Raw genomic sequence first — 23,725 nt, 5'->3', positions numbered from 1 at the left:
GCTTTGATCTGATTGACTTGATCTGACTCCCTTTTTCCATTAAGAAAAAAGCAAGGACATTTTTTCCCCCCAAAGGACTCAGAGAAACAGAATTCTGAACTAACTGTAGTACTATTTGAAGGCAGTCTTAAAGCAATAATCTGAAAATAATCTAAATTAATTCTTCTTATGGGTTTTTGTTTTTACTGCAGTCATGATGAAGTTCTTACATGATCCTAGATGTCACAAACACAGTCAAGCGTGAAGTGGATCATTCCAGAAAAAGTTCAGGTTGTTTTAAACTCAAAATTTACCCAAGATATCAAATTACCACCAATATTCTGTTCTCTTCTATGACAAAATAGCCTAGCATATAAACATACCACAGAAAATGATTGTCAAGTAAGAGGGAAAGATAGAGAATTGGAACACTGTTTAGCAATGCTGAGGGTGCAAATTGCCTTGAGGATATATGTTTATAGAAGTTGATTTTCACATTCAGTAAGCTACAAGACTGATTTGACAATGAGATATTCATTTAAAAAATGAATTTTTAAAATTCATTTTAAAAAAGAACAAAAGGATTGAAAGGAATATGAAGCTTGTTATCCTAAATTCCACAGGTCTAGGGGAAAAACTCTATTTACTGAGAGAACTCTTAGCTTCCTTTTAAAATGAAGGCATGTTATCATTATCGTTATATAGGAAGACAAAAATAAGGGCATTTCCTTACTACTTCTTGGATCACTCCAAAGTACTAGCAAAATAGACCTTCTATTAAGGAATATTAATGTAGATAAAAGGAAAAACCTAAAAGTATAACATGCAGTAGAAAGATATACACACACACACACACACATATTTAAAGTGATAGAGAGAGAGAGAGAACAATAGCATTATTTAGATAGGAGACATTCTGAACAAAAAAATGTTCTCAAGAAGATGTTTTTTTTTTATGCTTTCTTTTCGATTTTTCATACAATTTGGTCTTCTTAGTCCATGACACAGATCCAGTCTACTAAACATTACTCTGCCTTCTCTGAACTCTGGACTCTTTACAGTGGTCCTCAAACATTTCGGCACTAAAGACAGTTTACATGGGAGAAAATTATTCCATAGACCGAGGACAAGGGTGTGGTTTCAGGATGATTCAAGTGCATTACATGTATTGTGTACTTCTTCTCTTTTATTATTGCATCAACTCTACCTCGGATCATCAGACATTAGATCTCAGAGGTTGGGGACCATTGCTTTAATATCTGAGGAGGTCATGACAATGAATCCATTAGATGTGGCTTCAGATAAGGAGTAGGAGCTTGGGAGGTAAATGTGAGTCAGAGTGATATCTTAGAAATTGTTTCCATTGTTGAAGATTTAAGTCCAATGACTTTCATTTGGAAGACAGATCTTTTTCCTGACATTTTTGTACTTTCTATATGTTAACTAGCAAATAACAATAAAAAACTAGGTGAAAGATTAAGAAATAATATACTTTACAATATTGTATTGGTTTTGCCTGTGTTGTACAATATTGTACAATATTGTAAAGTAAAAAGAAAAGATGGAAAAATAATAAAATAAAATAAAATCTCTGATTACAAAAAAAAAATGAGTATAAAAAGGAAAAAGGGAAAATAAATAATAAAAAATTAAAAGAAAAAAAAGAAATAATATAATTTTACCGGATTTGAAGAAAAGACAAGATTCTCAATGGGAAAGAAACCTTTTAGGGAAGGATTTTTAAAAAGTCAACAGGTAGCATTTCTTTTCCACTATTTCAAACACTTCGAAAAGCCTAGGTTAAAATTCCTGCTCTTCCCATTTAGGGTGTGTGATTTGGATAAAATTTTTAGAAGTATTTTTAGCATAGTTCCAATCAGTAAAATGGAGATTTTAAAAGAAACATTCTATGGAAAACACACACAGTGGCATATAGTAAGAAATTCTTTTAAAGAGAGTTCTCTATTTGTATTAAGTTGTTTCAAAGATCTCCCAAGTTAAATCAGTATGGCATAACACATTCAGAAATAAATTCCAGTGTAGTCCATGAATAATTCTCTTTTCTTTAAGTTCTTCGGTTTCTGTTTTCTCTTGAAAGTTACTCAGAAGAAGAAGAAAATGAGAAACTACACAGAAATAACAGATTTTATCCTCCTGGGATTGTCAGATGACCCACAACTTCAGGTTGTGATCTTTGTCTTTCTACTTATCACCTACATGCTCAGCATCACTGGGAACCTGACCATTATCATCCTGACCCTGCTGGATGCCCACCTCCAGACTCCCATGTATTTCTTCCTCAGAAGTTTCTCCATATTAGAAGTATCATTCACAACTGTCACTATGCCCAGGTTTCTGGCCACCATTATTACAGGAGATAAAACCATTTCTTATAATGACTGTATGGTTCAGTTATTTTTTTTCATTCTCTTGGGAGTCACTGAGTTTTATCTTCTGGCTGCCATGTCCTATGACCGCTACATTGCTATCTGCAAACCGCTGCATTACATGACCATCATGAATCATAGAGTGTGCACACTGCTTGTCTTGGCCTCTTGGCTGGCTTCATTCTTAATCACATTTCCATTACTCATGTTCTCCCTACAGCTTGATTATTGCAAGTCCAATGCTATTGACCATTATACCTGTGATTTTTCCCCCCTTTTACAACTTTCTTGTTCAGACACCAAATTCCTAGAGATAATGGTGTTTTCTTGTGCTGTGTTTACTCTGATGTTTACTTTGGCATTAATAATTCTGTCCTACACATATATCATCAGAACAATTTTGAGGATCCCTTCTACCACTCAGAGGACAAAGGCCTTTTCCACGTGTTCTTCCCACATGATTGTCATCTCCATCTCTTATGGCAGCTGCATTTTCATGTACATGAATCCATCAGCAAAGGACAGGGTCTCTTTGAGTAAGGGAGTAGCTGTGCTAAATACCTCAGTTGCCCCCATGCTAAACCCATTTATCTATACCTTAAGGAATCAGCAAGTCAAGCGAGCCTTCATAGACATGGCAAGGAAGAATGTACTTTTCTCAAGGAAATGAAAAATAAAAGTCCTATTTAATAAATTGGAGGCATAATGAAATGCAATTAAATAAAACTCAGAACTTTTCAAAATCTATTAATTTTCATATTGTCTCCATAGAGCTATTTTTTCATTACTCATATTTTCATTGACAGCAGTGTCACAAGCGTATTGTATACATTTTTTTTCTATTCAAATTCCCATCCTTTCTCATGCACTTCCCTTCCTTTGGGCTCAGCTTTTCATTCTGTACTTTCCAGTTGGCACCAGGGGTAAAGAATCTACCTGCTAATGCAGGAGACACAAGAGACACAGATTCAATCCCTGGGTGCATAAGATCCTCTATAGTGGGAAATGGCAGCACACTCCAGTATTCTTGCCTGGAAAAGTCTATCAACAGGGGATCCTGATGGGCTATGGTCCATGATGTCACAAAGATCTGGCATGATTGTGCAACTGCATGCATGTGTTCAACTCTGTAACTATGAAACTGTCATTTCCTTCTTTGAAACTTAAAATTCCATTTCTTCCACAATATTTCTTGGGAAATTAAATTCAGACAGAAAGAGGCAGAGCAAGAATATTCAAGAGAGACCTGTGTTTCATGATTTCATTCTTTCTAGAAATTCAGGAAATGATAAATCATGTTAAACACTGTTTTTAATTTACTATACAAGACCATGAGCATAATCTGACCACCCTATTAGAGTATTACACATATTATTCTCTCCATACTATGGCTTACTCAGTAATTACAGGAAAAACAGCGCAACTAAAAAAGTAATGGAATTATAGTTTTTTGAGAAATCAAAAACTTTTCTCATTATGCAACTTAAAATCTCTCTGCCATATACTTTATCAATTTGAGAACAATTATTAATATATACTTTCAAGAAAACTGTGAAATTGTCGCTCTTTGGGGAAACTGTTTAATTAACACATATAACAATGATTTACAATAAAAGCCTGAAGAATTAAATATTATTGGAAACCATATGTGACTGCATTTGCTATAGTCAGTTGTATATTTAATGCTTGATGTCAAGTTGTTTTTGGTAAATAATCAATAGCTGACAGTTTTTACAACTTTCTCATATTAGTGGTTATTTTGAGTTAATATTGTACACACATAATGCATCCAATTACCTAATTAAATGGCAAACAATTAATAGGGATAAAAATGCTAAATGGCAAACTTTTACTGTGTATGAATTTGAGATTTTCTTTTGTTAAAAATTTGTATTTTCACTCTGTTTTAAGCATTATAATGTAGCAGTGTATTTAAAATGTATTGATTAGAATTTAAAAGATGATTATGCAAGATCTTGCAACTCTGGCACTAAAGTTTTTTTTTTTTTCTTTTCCATGAAGTCAAAATTTCAAATAATATTGAATGTTATGCAAACTCATCTTGCATTTTCTAATCATCTTTCTAAATAGTCTGTAATTGTAATTCATTGACCTAAATTCTTCTTTATATGCATGCATTATACTCAGTTGAGAGACTTAGATCCATACTATGCTGAAAAACAAAGAAAACAACTTTAAAAAATACTGGAGTTTTCCAGTTTGGAGGGAGTCATGAAGTTACTATTTCTTACCTTTTCATTGAAACAATAATTTCTACAGTTAACTGGAAATATTTGAAAATACTGAGGTTTAGAATTGATTGATGATGTGTGTTTTGATACCTGAGTGAACTTCCAGATGTTCAAGCTGTTTTAGAAAAGTCATAGGAACCAGAGATCAAATTGCCAACATCCACTGGATCATGGAAAAAGCAAAAGAGTTCCCAAAAAAGTCTATTTCTGCTTTATTGACTATGCCAAAGCCTTTGACTATGTGGATCACAATAAACTGTGGAAAATTCTGAAAAAGATCGGAATACCAGACCACCTGGTCTGCCTTTTGAGAAATCTATATGCAGGTCAGGAAGCAACAGGTAGAACTGGACATGGAACAACAGACTGGTTCCAAATAGGAAAAGGAGCATGTCAAGGCTGTATATTGTCACCCTGCTTATTTAAATTATATGCAGAGTACATCATGAGAAACGCTGGGCTGGAAGAAACACAAGCTGGAATCAAGATTGCGGGGAGAAATATCAATAACCTCAGATATGCAGATGACACCACCCTTATGGCAGAAAGTGAAGATGAACTGAAAAGCCTGTTGATGAAAGTGAAAGTGGAGAGTGAAAAAGTTGGCTTAAATCTCAACATTCAGAAAACGAAGATCATGGCATCTGGTCCCATCACTTCATGGGAAATAGATGGGGAAACAGTGGAAACAGTGTCAGACTTTATTTTTTGGGGCTCCAAAATCACTGCAGATGGTGACTGCAGCCACAAAATTAAAAGACACTTACTCCTTGGAAGAAAGTTATGACCAACCTAGATAGCATATTCAGAAGCAGAGACATTACTTTGCCAACAAAGGTCCGTCTAGTCAAGGCTATGGTTTTCCAGTGGTCATGTATGGATGTGAGAGTTGGACTGTGAAGAAAGCTGAGTGCCGAAGAATTGATGCTTTTGAGCTGTGATGTTGGAGAAGACTCTTGAGAGTCCCTTGGACTGCAAGGAGATCCAACCAGTCCATTCTGAAGGAGATCAGCCCTGGATTTCTTTGGAAGGAGTGATACTAAAGCTGAAACTCCAGTACTTTGGCCACCTCATGCAAAGTGTTGACTCATTGGAAAAGACTCTGATGCTGGGAGGAATTTGGGGCAGGAGGAGAAGGGGATAACAGAGGATGAGATGGTTGGATGACATCACTGACTCGATGGACGTGAGTCTGAGTGAACTCCAGGAGTTGGTGATAGACAGGGAGGCCTGGCATGCTGCGATTCATGGGGTTGCAGAGTCAGACACGACTGAGCGACTGAACTGAACTGAAGTGAACTGACTGATATGCATATTAAAAGTTTACTTATCTTACCTGAAATTCGAGATTGATTTTCACAAGTTTACCGGGAATAAACAAACAAAATAACCAAGATAAAAATCTAAAATATTTCTTACAGCCCAGGATTTTTGAAAATGTTACTCTATCTGTACTGCTTTGTCATACCTCATTTTACCATATTTGGATATATTATTCCTCAACTGTTTATTCTCTCTGCTGATGTATTTGTTTATTCTTATACCAATGCCACATTATTGGCATGCCTTCATTAATCTTGATGATTTCTCAAATATTTTTCTATTTTATTAATTTCCACCTTAGTCTTTTCAAATACCCTTCACTTGTTTGAGTTTACAGTGCTCTACTTTTAATGGGAGTTTTATATTTAATGTTTTATAGTTTTATTGAGATACAGTTGATATGCCACACTGGATGGCAAGTTTATGACATTCAGCATAATGACTTACATTGTGAAATGATTACTACAAAAGTATAGTGAACATCCATCTCATATAGATACAAAACATGTTTTTTCCTTTTTGATGAAAACTCTTAGGACTACTCTCTTAACAACTTTCAAATATACCTTACAGCAGTGTTAGCATCATGTTCTTCATTTGCTTCTGCCCTCCCTCTTCTGGTAACCACAAATATAATCTCTTTCTCAATGAGGTTGACTTCTTTGTTTTGTTTTTGTTTCTTGATTCCACAAAAAAATGAGATTATACAGTATTTGTCTTTCTATTTCTGACTTATTTCACTTAACATAATACCCTCAAGGTCCAGTCATGCTGTTGCAAGTGGTATGATTTCCCACTGTTTATGGATGAATAACATTCCATTGTATAATGTACAATATTTACACATTCAAAGAGTTGATCTTTTCACATTTGTATTTTTATTGAACTAATATTAACAAAATAGACTGCAACTTCATTTCTTTCACTTGGCAACAGATATTTAATTATCTATCATTCAATTGTAGAATTAAATGTATTTTAAAAAAGTTTCTTTATACTCAAATATATGTATATATATTTACTGAAACTCATATTTCATGTGATTTTATGATCAATGTTTCATTTTTATTTTTTTGTCTTGTTCTATCCATTCTTCTTTCTGATTGCATCATTTAGTTTCTGCTTCAGATATCCTGTATTAAAATTTGTCATGTTTCAATGTTCTACTTGCTTAATGGCTGTACACAAATAAAATAATATGTGATTCTACAATACATAATCTATAATTACTTATAGATTGCTTATTCCAAAATACATAAATACACATGTACATGCTCATATTACAAATTTCCCATTGCTTATTGCTATGATTGTCTACTGATTTTTAAATATTTCCCATTTTTTCATCTAGAAACCAAATTCCCTCATTAATTGCACTATTTCCCTGTTAGAGTTTCTTGAGTTTTCTGAATATGTAAGAATTTCCTCGAGATTTTTTTTTTTAAATATCAAATTTCATCAATTTTAAGACATCACTTTAAGAATACAATTTTATTGTGTATTACTAGTGAAAACAAAATGTTGCTGATTAAACTGAACCATGATTGATATCATTCGTTGAATGACATATAATACCTCCATTTCAGAAAAGCAAAATTTGAATAAGACTTTGAAATCAATCAAATGCAATCATTTATTTATTTTCCCTCATATTTTTCCTAATTATTGTGCTTTCTTATGTTATTGTTTGTCCCAGATCTCCCAATAACATACCGATTATTTGTTTTTCACTCATGACATTCATTGGAGTGGGATTTACCTATGCTGTTGGACTTTTCAAAGAAGTGGTTTTTAATCTCTTTAGCTTACTTAACTGACTTCATTTTCTACCCATAGTAAGTTACATTTTCCATTTACTTTTGTAAATTCTTCATTTTTTTCATTTTATTCAGGTGAGTACAAATTCCCTCTTTGGGGCTAGTTTGCATTTTTGTAAATAATGAATAATTTAAGTTAACAGAATTCCTCTTGACCATAGCTTTTTCAGTGTTCCAAATCTGTGATGTTAGATCTGTATTTCATTGCTTTCCTGATAGTAATTAGTTGATTTGGTGTAAAAGCTATAATTTCCAAGGAATTACATTTGTGTGGATTTTTCAACTTGTTGTATCTAATCATTTAGATTATTATGATAGAATCTGGGCTATAAAAGCTTAATTGGTGTTAGATATTGGCACAGGTTCAAATATACTGGGGAATGTTTTTCCCTTGACTCACAGCTGTAAAAGCTGCAGATAATACGTCTCAGGAAAAAATGTAATTTTTCCATGAAAATAAGTACGATTTACTAATTCAAACTTTCATTAAATGTGCATCTATTGTGTCACAAGTGCTCTTACTGCAGTAATCCTGAGACTTCAGCCTTAAGTCTCTGATCTATAGTGCAACCTCTGCTCCCATATGCCTGCCTATATTCTCCTGATTATCCACATGTTTTTATAGATTATTGCTCTAACCAGTTAAATCATTATTTCTGATACATTCTATTGACAGCTTTTACCATAGTTTCAAAACAATATTTATTAAATTTTAATCTAATATATATGTGTGTTCAGTGTAATAATATGTATTTTGCTAATAGTAAATTATAAGCTTCAAAAAAGTCTCCTTCCTACCCTTTTGAGATGATATTTTAAAAATATTTTTTCATACTTAGATGAGAGCAAGGCAATTCTTTTCATTGAGTCCTTAAAGGCTTTCTTAACTTGGTTGTTTCTCAAGGTATAAATAAATGAGTTCAACGTAGATGAAACAGAAAAAATGAGGAGTGAAACCACTTTTTTAATGATCACTTCTTCCTTTGCTATAGGATTCGTGTAGATGAAAATGCATGTGCCATAGGTGATGGTAACCACTCTCATGTGAGAAGAACAGGTCAAAAAGGGCTTTTTCCTTTGCTGAGCGGAAAGGAATCTCAAAATTGTCTTGTCGATGCAAGCATATGACAGAACTACACAAATAAGAGTCATATTTAGGGTCAGCACAGCACAGATTATAACCGTCTGTTCCTTCAACCATGTGTCTGAGCATGAGATTTTCTTTTTATTTTTTAACTTTACAATATTGTATTGGTTTTGCCATAAATCAACATGAATCCACCATAGGTATACACGTGTTCCCCATCCTGAACCCTCCTCCCTCCTCCTTCCCCGTACCATCCTTTTGGGTCGTCCCAGTGCACCAGCCCCAAGCATCCAGTACCCTATGGAAATACAAAAACCCTTGAATAGCCAAAGCAATCTTAAGAAGAATGGAACTGGAGGAATCAACCTGCCTGACTTCAGGCTCTACTACAAAGCCACAGTCATCAAGACAGTATGGTACTGGCACAAAGACAGAAATATAGATCAATGGAACAAAATAGAAAGCCCAGAGATAAATCCATGCAATATGGACACCTTATCTTTGACAAAGGAGGCAAGAATATACAATGGATTAAAGATAATCTTTTTTTTTTTTTTTAATTTTATTTTATTTTATTTTAAAACTTTACATAACTGTATTAGATTTGCCAAATATCAAAATGAATCCACCACAGGTTTACATGTGTTCCCCATCCTGAACCCTCCTCCCTCCTCCCTCCCCATTCCATCCCTCTGGGTCGTCCCAGTGCACCAGCCCCAAGCATCCAGTATCGTGCATCGAACCTGGACTGGCAACTCATTTCATATATGATATTTTACATGTTTCAATGCCATTCTCCCAAATCTTCCCACCCTCTCCCTCTCCCACAGAGTCCATAAGACTGTTCTATACATCAGTGTCTCTTTTGCTGTCTCGTACACAGGGTTATTGTTACCATCTTTCTAAATTCCATATATATGCGTTAGTATACTGTATTGGTGTTTTTCTTTCTGGCTTACTTCACTCTGTATAATAGGCTGGGAAAACTGGTCAACCACTTGTAAAAGAATGAAACTACTAAAAAACAATATGCATATGATTGAATACATTGCTAAAGTAGTGTAATTTCATGAGTAGGAAAATCTCATTTGACTCCCCTAAATCTTCCATATTCAGAGTTAAGTGAAAGAAACAACACATCATTAAAGTGTGCATTTGCTTAACAATTCCATTCTTGTCAAAATGCTAAAACGTGAATGCTTAGTCTCTTCAGTTGTGTCCAGCTCTTTGCGACCCTAGGGACTGTTGCCCACCAGACTTCTCTGCCCATGGGATTCTCCAGGCAAGAATACTAGAGTGGGTTTCCAGGTCCTCCTCCAGGTGATCTTCCTGACCCAGGGATCGAACCTGCCTCTCCTGAGTCTTCTGCATTGTAGGGGTATTCTTTACCCACTGAACCACCTGGGAAGCCCCCAAAATACTAACGCATGATTTGCAATTTGGACTCCCTCTAGAGTCTTGACCAGAATATGGAATCTCTGTGCCAGCTTTATAATAAGAGTTCTCTTTTTTTTTTTAATTTGTTTTTCCTGTTGTGGATAAGTGTGTTGTCTCCCATGAACAACAGTATCATTGTGCAAACTGTTGTGCAGCATACAGCATTTTAAACACAATTTTATTATATTTTTAAAAGCAGACCCAGAGGGATGGTATGGGGAGGGAGGTAGGAAGGGGGTTCAGGATGGGGAGCACATGTACACCCGTGGCAGATTCATGTTAATGTATGGCAAAACCAATACAACATTGTAAAGTAATTAGCCTCCAATTAAGACAAATAAATTTAATTAAAAAATCTACAAACAAAAAAGAAGTGCTTTGATAAAGGAACTTTAAAATTACACATGATTTTCCTGTATTATCTGTTTGTTTTGATTGCTTGGGCATATTTAAATCCTCTTCACTTCTGATTGCATACCTCTCTCTTGTTTCTCCACAATTGCTATAATTTTATATAACATTTTTCAGTTAATAAACACATGTTTCTACTTGTACTAATGGATTTTTTCTGACTTAATATATTGGCTTGAACACCAAGCATATCCACATCTGTATTGAACCTACTACCAAACCATTCATGTCGATTTCAGTGTGACTAAATCACAGGTCATGATCATCCACATGGTTTGTCACTTTCATCACCTTTCCTGTGTACTCACAGATTCCATTTATTAACCACACAATCTGTGCATGGTATTATTGTAAGTACTTATATACTCTGTCCTATATTCAGCAACTTAACTGAGTAGACCTAATAATTGATTTTCAGTTGAAGTAAAACTTCCTCTGAAAAGTTTTGTGCAGTTCTGCTAGATGCCTTATCCTACATACCTACTTCTGTGTTCCCACGAACAGCAAAACTTGCCACTATATTAGTACTTAGCTAGAGAATATGTTTGCTGGGATCGTAACTTCCTCACCCTTATAGCAACAACAACTAATGTAGTCTCACATATATTGTCAATGCCTAAGACTATTTTCTTAATAAATTTATGTGTCTAGATTTAACAAGCACAACAACAAAACAACAAAAGTGTTTCTTCATATTTGGGCTAAAATTCTGATACTCAATATTTTTATTCAATTTTTTGTATACCAGTTTATAGCCAGACATTTTCTGGTTATTTTGCTTTTCCTTTTTATAGAAGAGCTATTTAAAAAAATTAATTTACATGTACTGTGATATTTGCAACTGTGGGAAAAGCTGTAGGGTCATTCGCCTCTAACCCTGGTTTTTCAAATAAGTAATTGTATTTTCATTGATTCTGTGTTTCTATGCTCAGTTATCTAGAAATGCAATGTTAATTCCAGAAATCAAGGGTTTTATTGATGCTGAGTTTATACTAAAAGCTACTGCATCGTTATTTTTTCAGGCATCCCGACTTAATTACTGAAGTGTGGTAATTGATCATTTTCAATTTAGAATAAGTGTCTCAAAGATTGTAATACTACATCAATGAGTGAAAAAATTTCCCTTTGAAATAATAGTTTATGCGCCTTTGAAGAGTTTCTCTTCATTGTTTTTAAGTTGCATTTTATTCATACTGAGGTAGGAGAAGAGCTGTATCTGATGGTTTGTCCAATTCATAACATTAAATCCTTGTGTTGGCAGCCACCAGTATGGGGGTGAAGTGCTGATCTAGGCTCATAGTTTTGAAAACTAGGACCCTCCCATAGAATTTGGGTCATATACAACATATATATTAGATTTAATTCAGAAGTAGTAGGGAATGATTATTGCCATCTATCTACTTCTTGTCATCCTTTTTTTTTTTTTTTTTTTTTATCTCTGAGGCTACATATGTATCATTATGTATCCTTCTTCAATGTGGTATGGACATTACTCAATGTTCAAAAACTGTATTTTTTTGAAATAGTCTTATAAGACATACCTCATAGACTTAAAGAATGAATTTACCATCCCAGATGGAGATGATGGCAGGGGGAGGGAATAATTGGGATTTTAGGGTTGACATGTACACACTGATTATTTAAAATGGATAATCAAGAAAGGCAGACTATAAAAAAATAAAAAAAAAGATAATTCCATAAGCTAATTGACATTGACATACAACAAACATTTTGGTTCATTTATCTTTCAATAAATATTCAAAAGGAGGGATTTCCAATGAGTGACGTTACTGCAACTAATCTCCTAGTGTGATGAAGGAAGAAGTACACAGACACACCACACACACGTACGTATATTTTCCAACTTGAGATTGATGGTATAGCTGATGCTATTTCTGCATATATACTATATTTGGATTTTCATTTATATATCCGCCTATTTCTATTAAGATATTTCATACATATTTTTGAAGACTTTGTAAAATACAGAAATTATAGCTCATAGATCTTAGGTTAATGCAAGCACATGAATTTCCTTTTTGTCTGAGAAAATTTCAACTGAAATTAACCAAACAGAAATATTACAAATGATGCAAACATCACACTTACTTTTGTGTCAATCATAACTTCCTTAAGTTGATTAAAATTCCTAAAGGCATTTAATTGAAAATGGAAAGTTCGATGAAGATTTTCATAGAAACTTCCGCTTGGCTCATGCATCGTTTATCACTCTCACAGGGTGTTTGAACATATAGAAAGCTTTCTGAAACTGCTGTCTCTAAAAATTGGTTTGACTTTCCTGGGAAAAGCCTAAGAAATAGTTTTGTATATAGATTAACTTTTAAAAGGTGGGGAAAAAATGATCCTAATGGCAGTGAAATGCCTTAGACTCCCTCCTCTTTTGCAAGAGCTGGTATTTCAGTATCTTTGAACAGAGGCAAAGGTTTGAATAATATCAGCCTCGCCTTTTTTTTCTTCTTTTTAAATTTGTTCTCCTTGCAAATAAATGCCTTTAAAAAGGTCCTTGATGACTTGTGCTGAAAAGTCATTAATGAATCTTTGGAGTAATTTTATTTTGCAAAAGCAAAATAGAAAAAAGTGTTTTGGCTCTAGTGTCCTTGGAGAAAAGAGGATGACAAGTATCAGGTTATTCTGTTCATTTTCTTATTTCTCTTAAGAGCTTTATCGAAGGAAAATCATAATACAATAAACTGCACATTTTTAAAGTTTTGACATATGTGCACTCCAGTGAAAACATTTACATAATAAAAAAGTGAACATGTCTATCACCCCTAAGTGTTGATGGATTTTTATTATCTCCTGTGCCCTAGTCTTCCTGCACCTCCCTACTCCTCAGGCAACCACTGTTAAATTGTCACTATGGACTAGTTTGTTTCCTTTAGCAGCTTAAGTAAATATAGTAATGCAATATTGTAATTTATATTTCATTTACAATTACATTTTGTTTACAATTATCAACAAATCGCATTTACATAGCAACTTACATTTCAATAGACACTGTGAGAGTAGTCATTTCCCAATGGTTGTAATAAGAAAGAGGTAAAACCAATACAATATTGTAAAGTTAAAAAAAATAAATAAATAAAAAATAATTAAAAAAAAAAAAAAAAGAAAGAGGTTAAGAACTCTTTTCAACATCCCCAGTATCTCAATGTCGCTTAATTTTGTATTGGACTGTGAATGAGTTTAAACAAATTTCCATATATTTATTTTTTTATTTTTTTAATTATTATTATTACTTTTTTTACTTTACTATTTGCCTCTAAATTTGATTTACCCATAGGCAATTATGTATTCCTATTCTTTTTTTTTAATTTTATTTTATTTTTAAACTTTACAATATTGTATTAGTTTTGCCAAATATCGAAATGAATCCGCCACAGGTATACATGTTCCCCATCCTGAACCCTATTCTTTATTTAATTACTTATACATTCTGTTTGTATATGTAAGAGCTCTCTTATAATTTAGATATTAATCTAGCATATGCTTTTTTTTAAACTTAGTTTATGGTATAATTTTACTTATAAAATATTTTATTTTTACTTAAAATATATTTATGGCTACTGTTCTTTATTGCCATATTCTTTTCTAAAAGTATTGCATTAATAATTGTGATCAACTGCAAGAAGATCCAACCAGTCCATTCTGAAGGAGATCAGCCCTGGGATTTCTTTGGAAGCAATGATGCTGAAGCTGAAACTGCAGTACTTTGGCCACCTCATGTGAAGAGTTGACTCATTGGAAAAGACTCTGATGCTGGGAGGGATTGGGGGCAGAAGGAGAAGGGGATGACAGAGGATGAGATGGCTGGATGGCATCACTGACTCAATGGACGTGAGTCTGAGTGAACTCCAGGAGTTTGTGATGGACAGGGAGGCCTGGTGTGCTGCGATTCATGGGGTGGCAAAGAGTCGGACACGACTGAGCGACTGAACTGAACTGAACTGATGAATACATAGTTTCATTTCAACATTGACAGTTACTGTAATAAAAAGCTATAATTTTGCTGTTGCAGTAGATATAAAAAGCTATTTTAAAACTTTTTCTCTTGCAGTTCCTTGATTACTCTGAAAGATAAACAATTTTTTCTATGCATTTGTTTGCTGTATTACCTCTAGGTTAGAAAAGAGATTTTTTTCCTCAGTTTGATTGGGATAAATTGACATAGTACATTGTGTATTATAATGTTTTAAATTGAGTATTTTCAAAAGTATGACATCTCTTTCCTTTATTTTAATGTTCTTTTTTTTATTTTTTCATTGTGATGTCTTAACCACACTATTAAATATTTTTTATGAGAAATTCATATGCACACTGAACATGTGTGTCTATATCATTCATCAATCAACCTACCAATCTACTAGCAGATCAATAAGTAATGTCTAAGTCATTGAATCCATTGTTTATGTTGTGAAAAATAGGTCTAACATATTTACTTGCAGAAGAATAAGTTTTAGTCACAACATTCATTCATTAATTCTTTTCATACTGAACTCCAGCTTCATTTTTGTAATTGAATACATTAGTTTATTTACACAAAACCATTTTTATATTTTTGTTCTATGCATTAATTATTTCTAGGCAAATACACAATTTAAATTTATTTCAATGGCTCTTACTTATACATTAGTGGGAAGTTTGTGAGTTTTAGTCTTCCAGGCACATCTACAAATAATTTTATGTAATGAATGGCATATCTGTTGGAATTTTAATGATAATTATATTAAATTCTATATGTTAGTTTTAGGTGAATTATTACACTTTTGGTGTGTTGCTTTGCAGCCAAGAATAACATAACTTTAAAAATTATGTGTTTCCATAATTGTATATCTTTATTTTTTTTTATTTTTTTAATTTTATTTATTTATTTTTTTAATTTTATTTTATTTTTAAATTTTACATAACTGTATTAGTTTTGCCAAATATCAAAATGAATCCGCCACAGGTATACATGTGTTCCCCATCCTGAACCCTCCTCCCTCCTCCCTCCCCATTCCATCCCTCTGGGTCGTCCCAGTGCACCAGCCCCAAGCATCCAGTATCGTGCATCGAACCCGGACTGGCAACTCGTTTCATATATCTTTAAATTGATTGTGTCTCTTTCCTCATTTAGAAACCTGCTTTATTCCTTAATGGCATCCTTTCTTTATTGTTTTGATTGAAATTGGTTTCTTATTATGCTTTTTAAATATTTATTCTTATACAAAATATACCACTGATTTTTTAAAAAAAAAATATCCTTATCCATCTTAAATTCTCATCTAAATCCTATTATTTCTCTATAAGTTTCTTGAATTTATACCTCTTTCAATAATGTTAGTGGAAGAGTGTGTACTTCTTTTTAATTTTTTTTTAATTGGAGAATAGTTGCTTTGCAATGTTGTATTAGTTTCTGCTGAAGAACAATATGAATCAGCTATAAACATACATATATTCCTTCCCACTTGAGCCTCCCTCCCGTACCGTATTCCCACCCGTCCAGGTCATCACAGAACAGAGTTGAGCACCCTGTGCTGCACAACAGTTTCCCACTAGCTATCTATTAATATTTTACACCTGGTAGTGTATATGTCAGTGCTACTCTCTCAATTCATCCTATCCTCTCTTTCCCTCATTGTGTCCACAAGTCCATTATCTATGTCTTGAGTTACAAATATGTTCATCAGTAACATTTTTCTAGATTTCATATATATGTGTTAATATATGATATTTTTTCTTTTACTATGTACCTCTTTATATGAACTTAAAACAACATTAATTCACAGACATGGTTTATTTTACTGCTATACAGAAAAAAATGCTGCCATTTAAATATATTATGATGTAAATGATAAGCTATCATACATTATAAAATTTTATATTCAGGTTAATGATGCATAAAATATGCATATTTAAATTGTTAAAAGCGATATTTTATATCTTCTGCTTAGCATTTATATCGAATTCTATTTATAGTTTGTCTATTTTCTTATGATGTTTCAAGACCATAAAACAATGTTGAATAACAAGGATGAAATTATTGTTGTCATCTCTTGTGTTGTTGGAAGAGAGTGTTTTGTTATGACTGGGCTTCTTTCCCACTTTGGCTCAGCCTCTTCATTCTTTCTGTAGTCATTTCTCTGCTCTTCCCCAGTAGTATATTGGACACCTACCTACCTGGGGGGTTCATCTTTCAGTGTTATATCTTTTTGCCTTTTCATACTGTTCATGAGGTTCTCAAGGTAAGAATACTGAAGTGGTTTGCCATTCCCGTCTCCAGTGGACCACATTTTGCCAGACCCTAACTATCAGGGACATGACCTTCAGCCACTCAATGTAGCCAGATGACATGCCGGGTGCCCTGGCTGTCCCACTGCTGGTCCTCATTGTGTGATGAAATTAGGCATCCATGTTTGGTCCTTGATTTATATTCATAGTCTGAAAGAAAAAAAAGAAAGTTGCACAGTTGTGTCCGACACTTTGCGATCCCATGGACTATAAACTGTCCCGCTCCTCTATCCATGGAATTCTCCAGGCAAGAGTACTGGAGTGAGTTGCCAATTCCTTTTCCAGGGGATCTTCCCAACCCAGGGATTGAACCTGGGTCTCCTGCGTTGCAGGCAGTTTCTTTAACAATTGAGCCACTAGGGAAGCCTAAGTCTATTCGTAGTCTATCAGCAATTTATTCTGTAAAATAAATTTTATTTTTTATAAATAGTTTTATTAATTATTTTACCATGTTCTCATTTAATTGTAAATTTTTAATTATTAAATTTTATGAAAGATTTTCACCATCTATTTATCTACTCTTCTGATGTGTATCATTAAAAATGGATATGATAAAGTATATGGATAGATTTGACTGAGGCATAGCTTTTTTTTTAGATTAAACTCTAGTTGGTCTTGTTCTTTTTTCTTTTAATATGTTCCTAACATGTACTTACAGATATTTATAGAGAAAACTTTTATTTATACACTTAAATGAAGTTAAATTTTTTTTTATGGAATGGAATGGATTTATTTAGGCTGAAATTATTTAGAAAATTTATTAAGTTAGTGAGAATTTTTTTAAAATTATTCTCTTTCCACTTTACAGTCTGAAATTTTCACTTATCCAATAAATTATATGAGTTTTGCTGTATTTAAATACATAATTCCTTTTTTCATATTTTACCAAGAAGTTTTTATCTTTCAGTGTTTCTGTAAAATTTATTGTAAAATTGAATGAAGTATGTGTTTATATATATTTGAATCTCCCATGTATTGATATTTATATCTTGTTTCTAATTCTTAACCTCAAATATATTAATTTCTGTCTTTTTTCTCTGTATTTGGGTATGTAAGATTATTTTTCCTTAATTTTTACAGAGAATCAATCTCTGAATTATTTGCCTTAAATTTAACACTTAATTGCTTTTGCTTTTTATCTTAATCTTTCATTGTTCACTCTACTTTGTTTCATTGTATAGTTTTTCTAATTGCTTAAAATGAGTATTCCACTTTATTTTTAATCTACTTTGAAAAATGTTATTATCGAAGATTAGTAAGTACATAAATTACTGTCAAGTACAAATTTATACATACAAATGTCTTAGACATACAAACTTTATAACTGTGTGCTTTCTATAGATATTTACCATGTTATTGCTTGCTGTGTTCAGTCGCTCAGTTCTAGCTGACTCTTTGCCATCCCGTAGATGAGCCCACCAGGTTCCTCTGTCCGTGGAACTTTCCAGGCAAAAAATACTAGAGCTGGTTGCCATTTCCTACTCCAGGGGATCTTCCTGACCCAGAGATCTAAACCACATCTCCTGGGTCTCCTTTAGTGGCAGGCAGATTTTTACCACTGAGCCATCTGGGAAGCCCTATTGTTTGCTAGGTATGCTCTAACTTGTCTCAAATTTTTAAGTTTATTGAAGTTGGGTATTTAAGTTTAAACTGTTTATTTTAAATATTTACATTTAAAATTTTATGTCTGATTTATAGACTTTAAAATGCCACATCAATGCTTTACAATCAAGGTTCAAATTTTCAATACATTAGAGAATCTGTTTCTCTTCTTCTTTTTTTTTTTTTTTAAACTGATCTGAATTTGTGGTTGGGTAGACTGAAGCAATTTAGCAGCAGCAGCAGCAGAAGATTGAATTATAATTCTGCACTCCATTGACTGTATATCAGTTTGGTCATCTTGCTATGCTATGCTATGCTAAGTCACTTCAGTCGTGTCCGACTCTGTGTGACCCCATAGACGGCAGCACACCAGGCTCCCCCATCCCTGGGATTCTCCAGGCAAGAACACTGGATTGGGTTGCCATTTCTTTCTCCAATGCATGAAAGTGAAAAGAGAAAGTGAAGTCGCTCAGTTGTGTCTGACTCTTAGCGACCCCACGGACTGCAGCCTACCAGGCTCCTCCGTCCATGGGATTTTCCGGGCAAGAGTACTGGAGTGGGGTGCCATTGGTCAACTTAGTTTCATGTTATTGAGTCACTTCTGAATTTTTTAACCACACAACTATTAAGATCTTATATTCCATCTCTGAGTTGTATTTACATTTATTTTGTTTGGATACATTTTGAAGTGTCTTTATTCACATTGACAAAAATCTGTAGAGTTTTTTCCATAGTCATGTACAGATGTGAGAGTTGGACCATAAAGGAGACTGAGCACCACAGAACTGATGCTTTCAGACTGTGGTGCTAGAGAAGACTCTTCAGAGTCCTTTGCACAGCAAGGAGAACACACCAGTCAATCCTAAAGGAAATCAACCCTGAATATTCATTGGAAGGACTGATGGTGATGCTAAAACTCCAATACTTTGGCTATCTGTTGCTAAGACCTGACTCTCTGCAAAAGACCCTGATGCTGGGAAAGACTGAGGGCAGGAGGAGAAGGGGGTGACAAAGGATGACATGGTTGGATGGCATCACTGACTCAATGGACAGGAGTTTGAGCAAATTCTGGGAGATAGTGAAGGACAGGGAAGCCTAGCATGATGCAGTCCATTGGGTCACAAAGAGTTGGACATGACTCAGCAACTGAACAACTGAAACTTTTGCTTTTAATTACTGAATTAGGCCTTACTTACAACTTTTAACCCAAATATTGTTATAAACATATCCATATGGATGGAATTATTAAACAAATTTGAAACAGAGGAATCAAATTGAAATAGTACCCAATCAGTAAAATTAAAGAGGTTGCAAAATGTTAAAAAACAAACAAAAAACTTGAAATGAGATTATTGTTGTTCAGTTGCTAAGCCGTGTCTGACACTTTGCAACCCTATAGACTGCAGCAATCCAGGCTACCCTGTCCTTCACTAACTCCTGGAGCTTTCTCAAAGTCATGTCCATTGAATCAGTGATATCATACATCCATCTCATCCTCTGTCATCCCTTTTTTCTCTTGCTCTCAATCTTTCCCAGCAGCAGGGTTTTTTCCAATGAATCAGATTTTTGCATCAGCTGGCCAAAGTATTGGAGCTTCAGCATCAGCATCAGTCCTTCCAACGAATATTAAGGGTTGATTTCCTTTAGGATTGACTGGTGTGACCTCCTTGGTGTCCAAGGTACTCTCAAGAGTCTTCTCTAGCACCACAATTCAAAAGCATTAATTCTTTGGACCCTTGGTCCAATTCTTGGACCCTTCTTCAGGGTCCAAGTCTCACATCCACATGACTACCAGAAAAAACTGTATGTATTACTATATGAACCTTTGTCAGCAAAGTGATGCCTCTGTTTTTTAATACACTATGTTTGTCATAGTTTTTCTTCAAAGGAGAAAGTGTATTTTCATTTCATGGCTGCAGTCACTGTCTTCAGTGATATGGGAGCCCAGGAAAATAAAATTCACTGTCACTATTTCTACTTTTTCACTATCTATATGCCATAATGTGATGGAACTGGATGCCATGATCTTAGTTTTTCGAATGTTAAATTTTAAGCCATCTTTTTCACTCTCCTCTCATCAAGAAGTTTTTTAGTTCCTCTTTGCTTTCTGTCATTAGAGTGGTATCATTTGCGTATTGGTAGCTGTTTATATTTCTCCTGGTAATCTTAATTCCCGCTCGTGATTCGTCCAGGCCAGCATTACACATATTGTGTTCTGTATAAAAGTTAAATAAGCAGGGTGATAATATATAGCTTGGACATACTCCTTTCCCAGTTTTGAATCAGTCTGTTCTATGTCCAGTTCTAACTGTTACTTCTTGATGTGCATACAGGTTTCTCAGGAGGTAGGTAAGCTGGTCTGGTATTCCTATCTCTTTCAGAATTTTCCAGTTTGTTGTGATCCACAGAGTCAAAGTCTTTAGTGTAGTCAAAGAAGCAGAAGTAGATGCTTTTCTGGAATCCCTTGCTTTTTCTATGATCTAATGGACTTTGGCAGTTTGATCTCTGGTTCCTCGCCTTTTCTAAATCCAGATTGTACATCTGCAGGTTCTCAGTTCACAAACTGCTGAAACCTAGCTTGAAGGATTTTGAGCATTACCTTGCTAGCCTGTGAAGTGAGTGTGACTGTGACTGTATGGTAGTTTGAACATTCTTTGACATTGCCTTTCTTTGGGATTGGAATGAAAGCTGATCTTTTCCAGTCCTGTGGTCACTGCTCAGTTTTCCAAATTTGCTGGTATATTGAGTGCAGCACTTTAACACCCTCATCTTTTAGGATTTAAATAAGCTTGGCTGAAATTCCATCAACTCCACTAGCTTTGTTTGTAGTAACGTTTCCTAAGGAACACTTGACTTCACAGTCCAGGATGTTTGGCTCTAGGTAAGTGACCACACCATCGTGATTATCTGGGTAATTAAGACCTTTTCTTCTCATAAATCCACAGAGTTCTTCTGTGGATTTTTGCCACCCCTTAATCTTTTACGCTTTTGTTAGGTCCTTACCATTTCTGTCCTTTATTGTGCCCAACTTTGCATGAAATATGCCCTTGACATCTCCAATTTTCTTGAAGAAATCTCTAGTGTTTCCCATTCTGTTGTTTTCCTCTACTTCTTTGCCTTTTTCAATTAAGAGGGCTCTCTTATCTCTCCTCCCTCTTCTCTGGAACTTTGCATTCAGTTGGGTATATTTTTCCATTTCTCCTTTGCCTTTCACTTCTCTTCTTTTCTAAGCTATTTATAATACCTCTTCAGACAACCACTTTGCCATTTTGCATTTCTTTTCCTTTGGGACAGTTTTTGTCACCACATCCTGTACAATGTTATGAATCTCTATCCATAGTTCTTCAAGCATTTTGGGTACCAGATCTAATCCCCTGAATCTATTCATCACCTCCACTGTATAGTCATAAGGGATTTGATTTAGGTCAAACTTGAATGATCTAGTGGTTTCCCCTATTTTCTTCAATGTAAGCCTGTATTTTGCAATAAGGAGCTGATGATCTGAGCCATAGTCAGCTCCATGTCTTATTTTTCTGACTGTATAGGGTTTTTCAATCTTTAGTTGCAAAGAATATAATCAATATGATTTCAGCTTTGATAATTTTGTGATGTCCATGTGTAGAGTCATCTCTTGTGTTGTTGGAAAAGGGTGTGTGCTAACCAGTGTGTTCTCTATGAAACTCTGTTAGCCTTTGTCATAGGAAATTTTGTCCTCCAAGGCAGGTATCTCTTGACTTTGTACTTTTGTATTCTAATCCCCTGTGATGAAAAAGACATCTTTTTGTTGTTGTTGTTAATTCTAGAAGATCTTGTAGGTCTTCATAAAATCAGTCAACAGCTGCTTAAGCATTGGTGGTTGGGACATAGACTTGGATTAAGGGAAGGCTTGATTATGATTAAAATTTTACTAGTGAGGTTGAAAAAATATTTATTCTTTCATTATGACCAGTGAACTACTTTTTTTTCTTACTTCTTTAAGAAGAATTCAATATTTTTGATGAAGTTCTGCAAGGCTTCCTTTACTTGCTTATTTCTTAGAGTATAAATAAATGGGTTCAACATTGGTGAAATAGAAGAAATGAGAAGAGAAACTCCTTTATTAAGAGCCATGTCTTTCTTGGCTGAAGGTTTGATATATATGAAGATGCAGCTGCCATAAGTGATGGAAACCACAACTATGTGGGAAGAACAGGTTGAAAAGGCTTTTTTCCTTTGCTGAGAAGAAGATAATCTTAGAATTGTCATAATGATATACATGTAGGACAGAACAACACACACGAGGGTCATGATGAAAGTCAAGACAGCACACACTAGAATCATTCTCTCTATGAACCATGTGTCTGAGCATGATATCTTTAGAAGGGGAGCGGCATCACAGAAAAAATGATCAATGACATTAGAGTCACAGAATTCCAGATTGAGGCCCAGACTAAGTGAGGGAATGATGATCAACAAACCAGCCATCCAGCAGCTGATAATAAGCCTGTGGCAAACTCTGTTATTCATGATGGTCACATAATGCAGGGGTTTGCAGATGGCCACATAGCGGTCAAAGGACATAGTGGCTAGAAGAAAAAATTCCGTTATCCCAAAAAGGTAAGTAAAAAATACTTGAACAGCACAAGCAGTATAGGTAATGGCCTTGTCACCAGTTGATATATTGTACAGAAATCTGGGAATACAGGCAGTTGTGAATGAGATTTCCAAGAAAGAGAAATTTTGGAGAAACAAGTACATGGCTGTCCTGAGATGGCCATCTGTGAGGGTGAGGAAGATAATGGTCAGGTTCCCAGCTACACTCAACATGTAGGTGAAAAAAAGAAAGATGAAAGCTAGAACTTTTATTCGTGGGTCATCAGTCAGTCCCAGCAGGATGAATGTTGTTACTGTGTGGTTTCTCATCAAGGATTTCTGCTTTTGCCCAGTCATCAGGAAAAATTCAGAGACACTTGAAAAGAGTGTAATGAAGCCAAAATGAGTGCTCAATACTGGCTATAGATGACAGGCAAACTGACTTGACTGTCTTGAAATGAATATCTTGTCTATGAGTAGTATTTTATTTTATATATGTTAATAGCTATTGTATTTTCATTCTTGCCTCATCTTTCAATCAGATAGTTTTATCTTTGTTCCTAATAT

At 34.5% G+C, this 23,725-nt stretch overlaps 2 protein-coding genes across 2 annotated transcripts; one reads left to right on the top strand and one right to left on the bottom strand.

Annotated features, from left to right (window-relative positions):
- Positions 1 to 2,053: 2,053 nt before the first annotated feature.
- On the top strand, positions 2,054 to 3,036 carry LOC129641563 (olfactory receptor 6C1-like). Its single transcript, XM_055566246.1, has one exon. The coding sequence runs from the start codon at positions 2,098 to 2,100 to the stop codon at positions 3,034 to 3,036; it is 939 nt and encodes a 312-aa protein (XP_055422221.1). The 5' UTR covers positions 2,054 to 2,097.
- A 19,516-nt stretch (positions 3,037 to 22,552) lies between these two features.
- LOC129641562 (olfactory receptor 6C2-like) lies at positions 22,553 to 23,488 on the bottom strand. The gene has a single exon (XM_055566245.1). It carries the CDS (start codon positions 23,486 to 23,488, stop codon positions 22,553 to 22,555), a length of 936 nt encoding a protein of 311 aa, XP_055422220.1.
- Positions 23,489 to 23,725: the final 237 nt, after the last annotated feature.

Source organism: Bubalus kerabau, chromosome 1 (assembly GCF_029407905.1).
Source record: "Bubalus kerabau isolate K-KA32 ecotype Philippines breed swamp buffalo chromosome 1, PCC_UOA_SB_1v2, whole genome shotgun sequence".
NCBI lineage: Eukaryota > Metazoa > Chordata > Mammalia > Artiodactyla > Bovidae > Bubalus > Bubalus kerabau.
The sequence above is the reverse complement of the archived record's forward strand: the minus strand, read 5'-3'. Positions and strand labels throughout refer to the sequence as shown.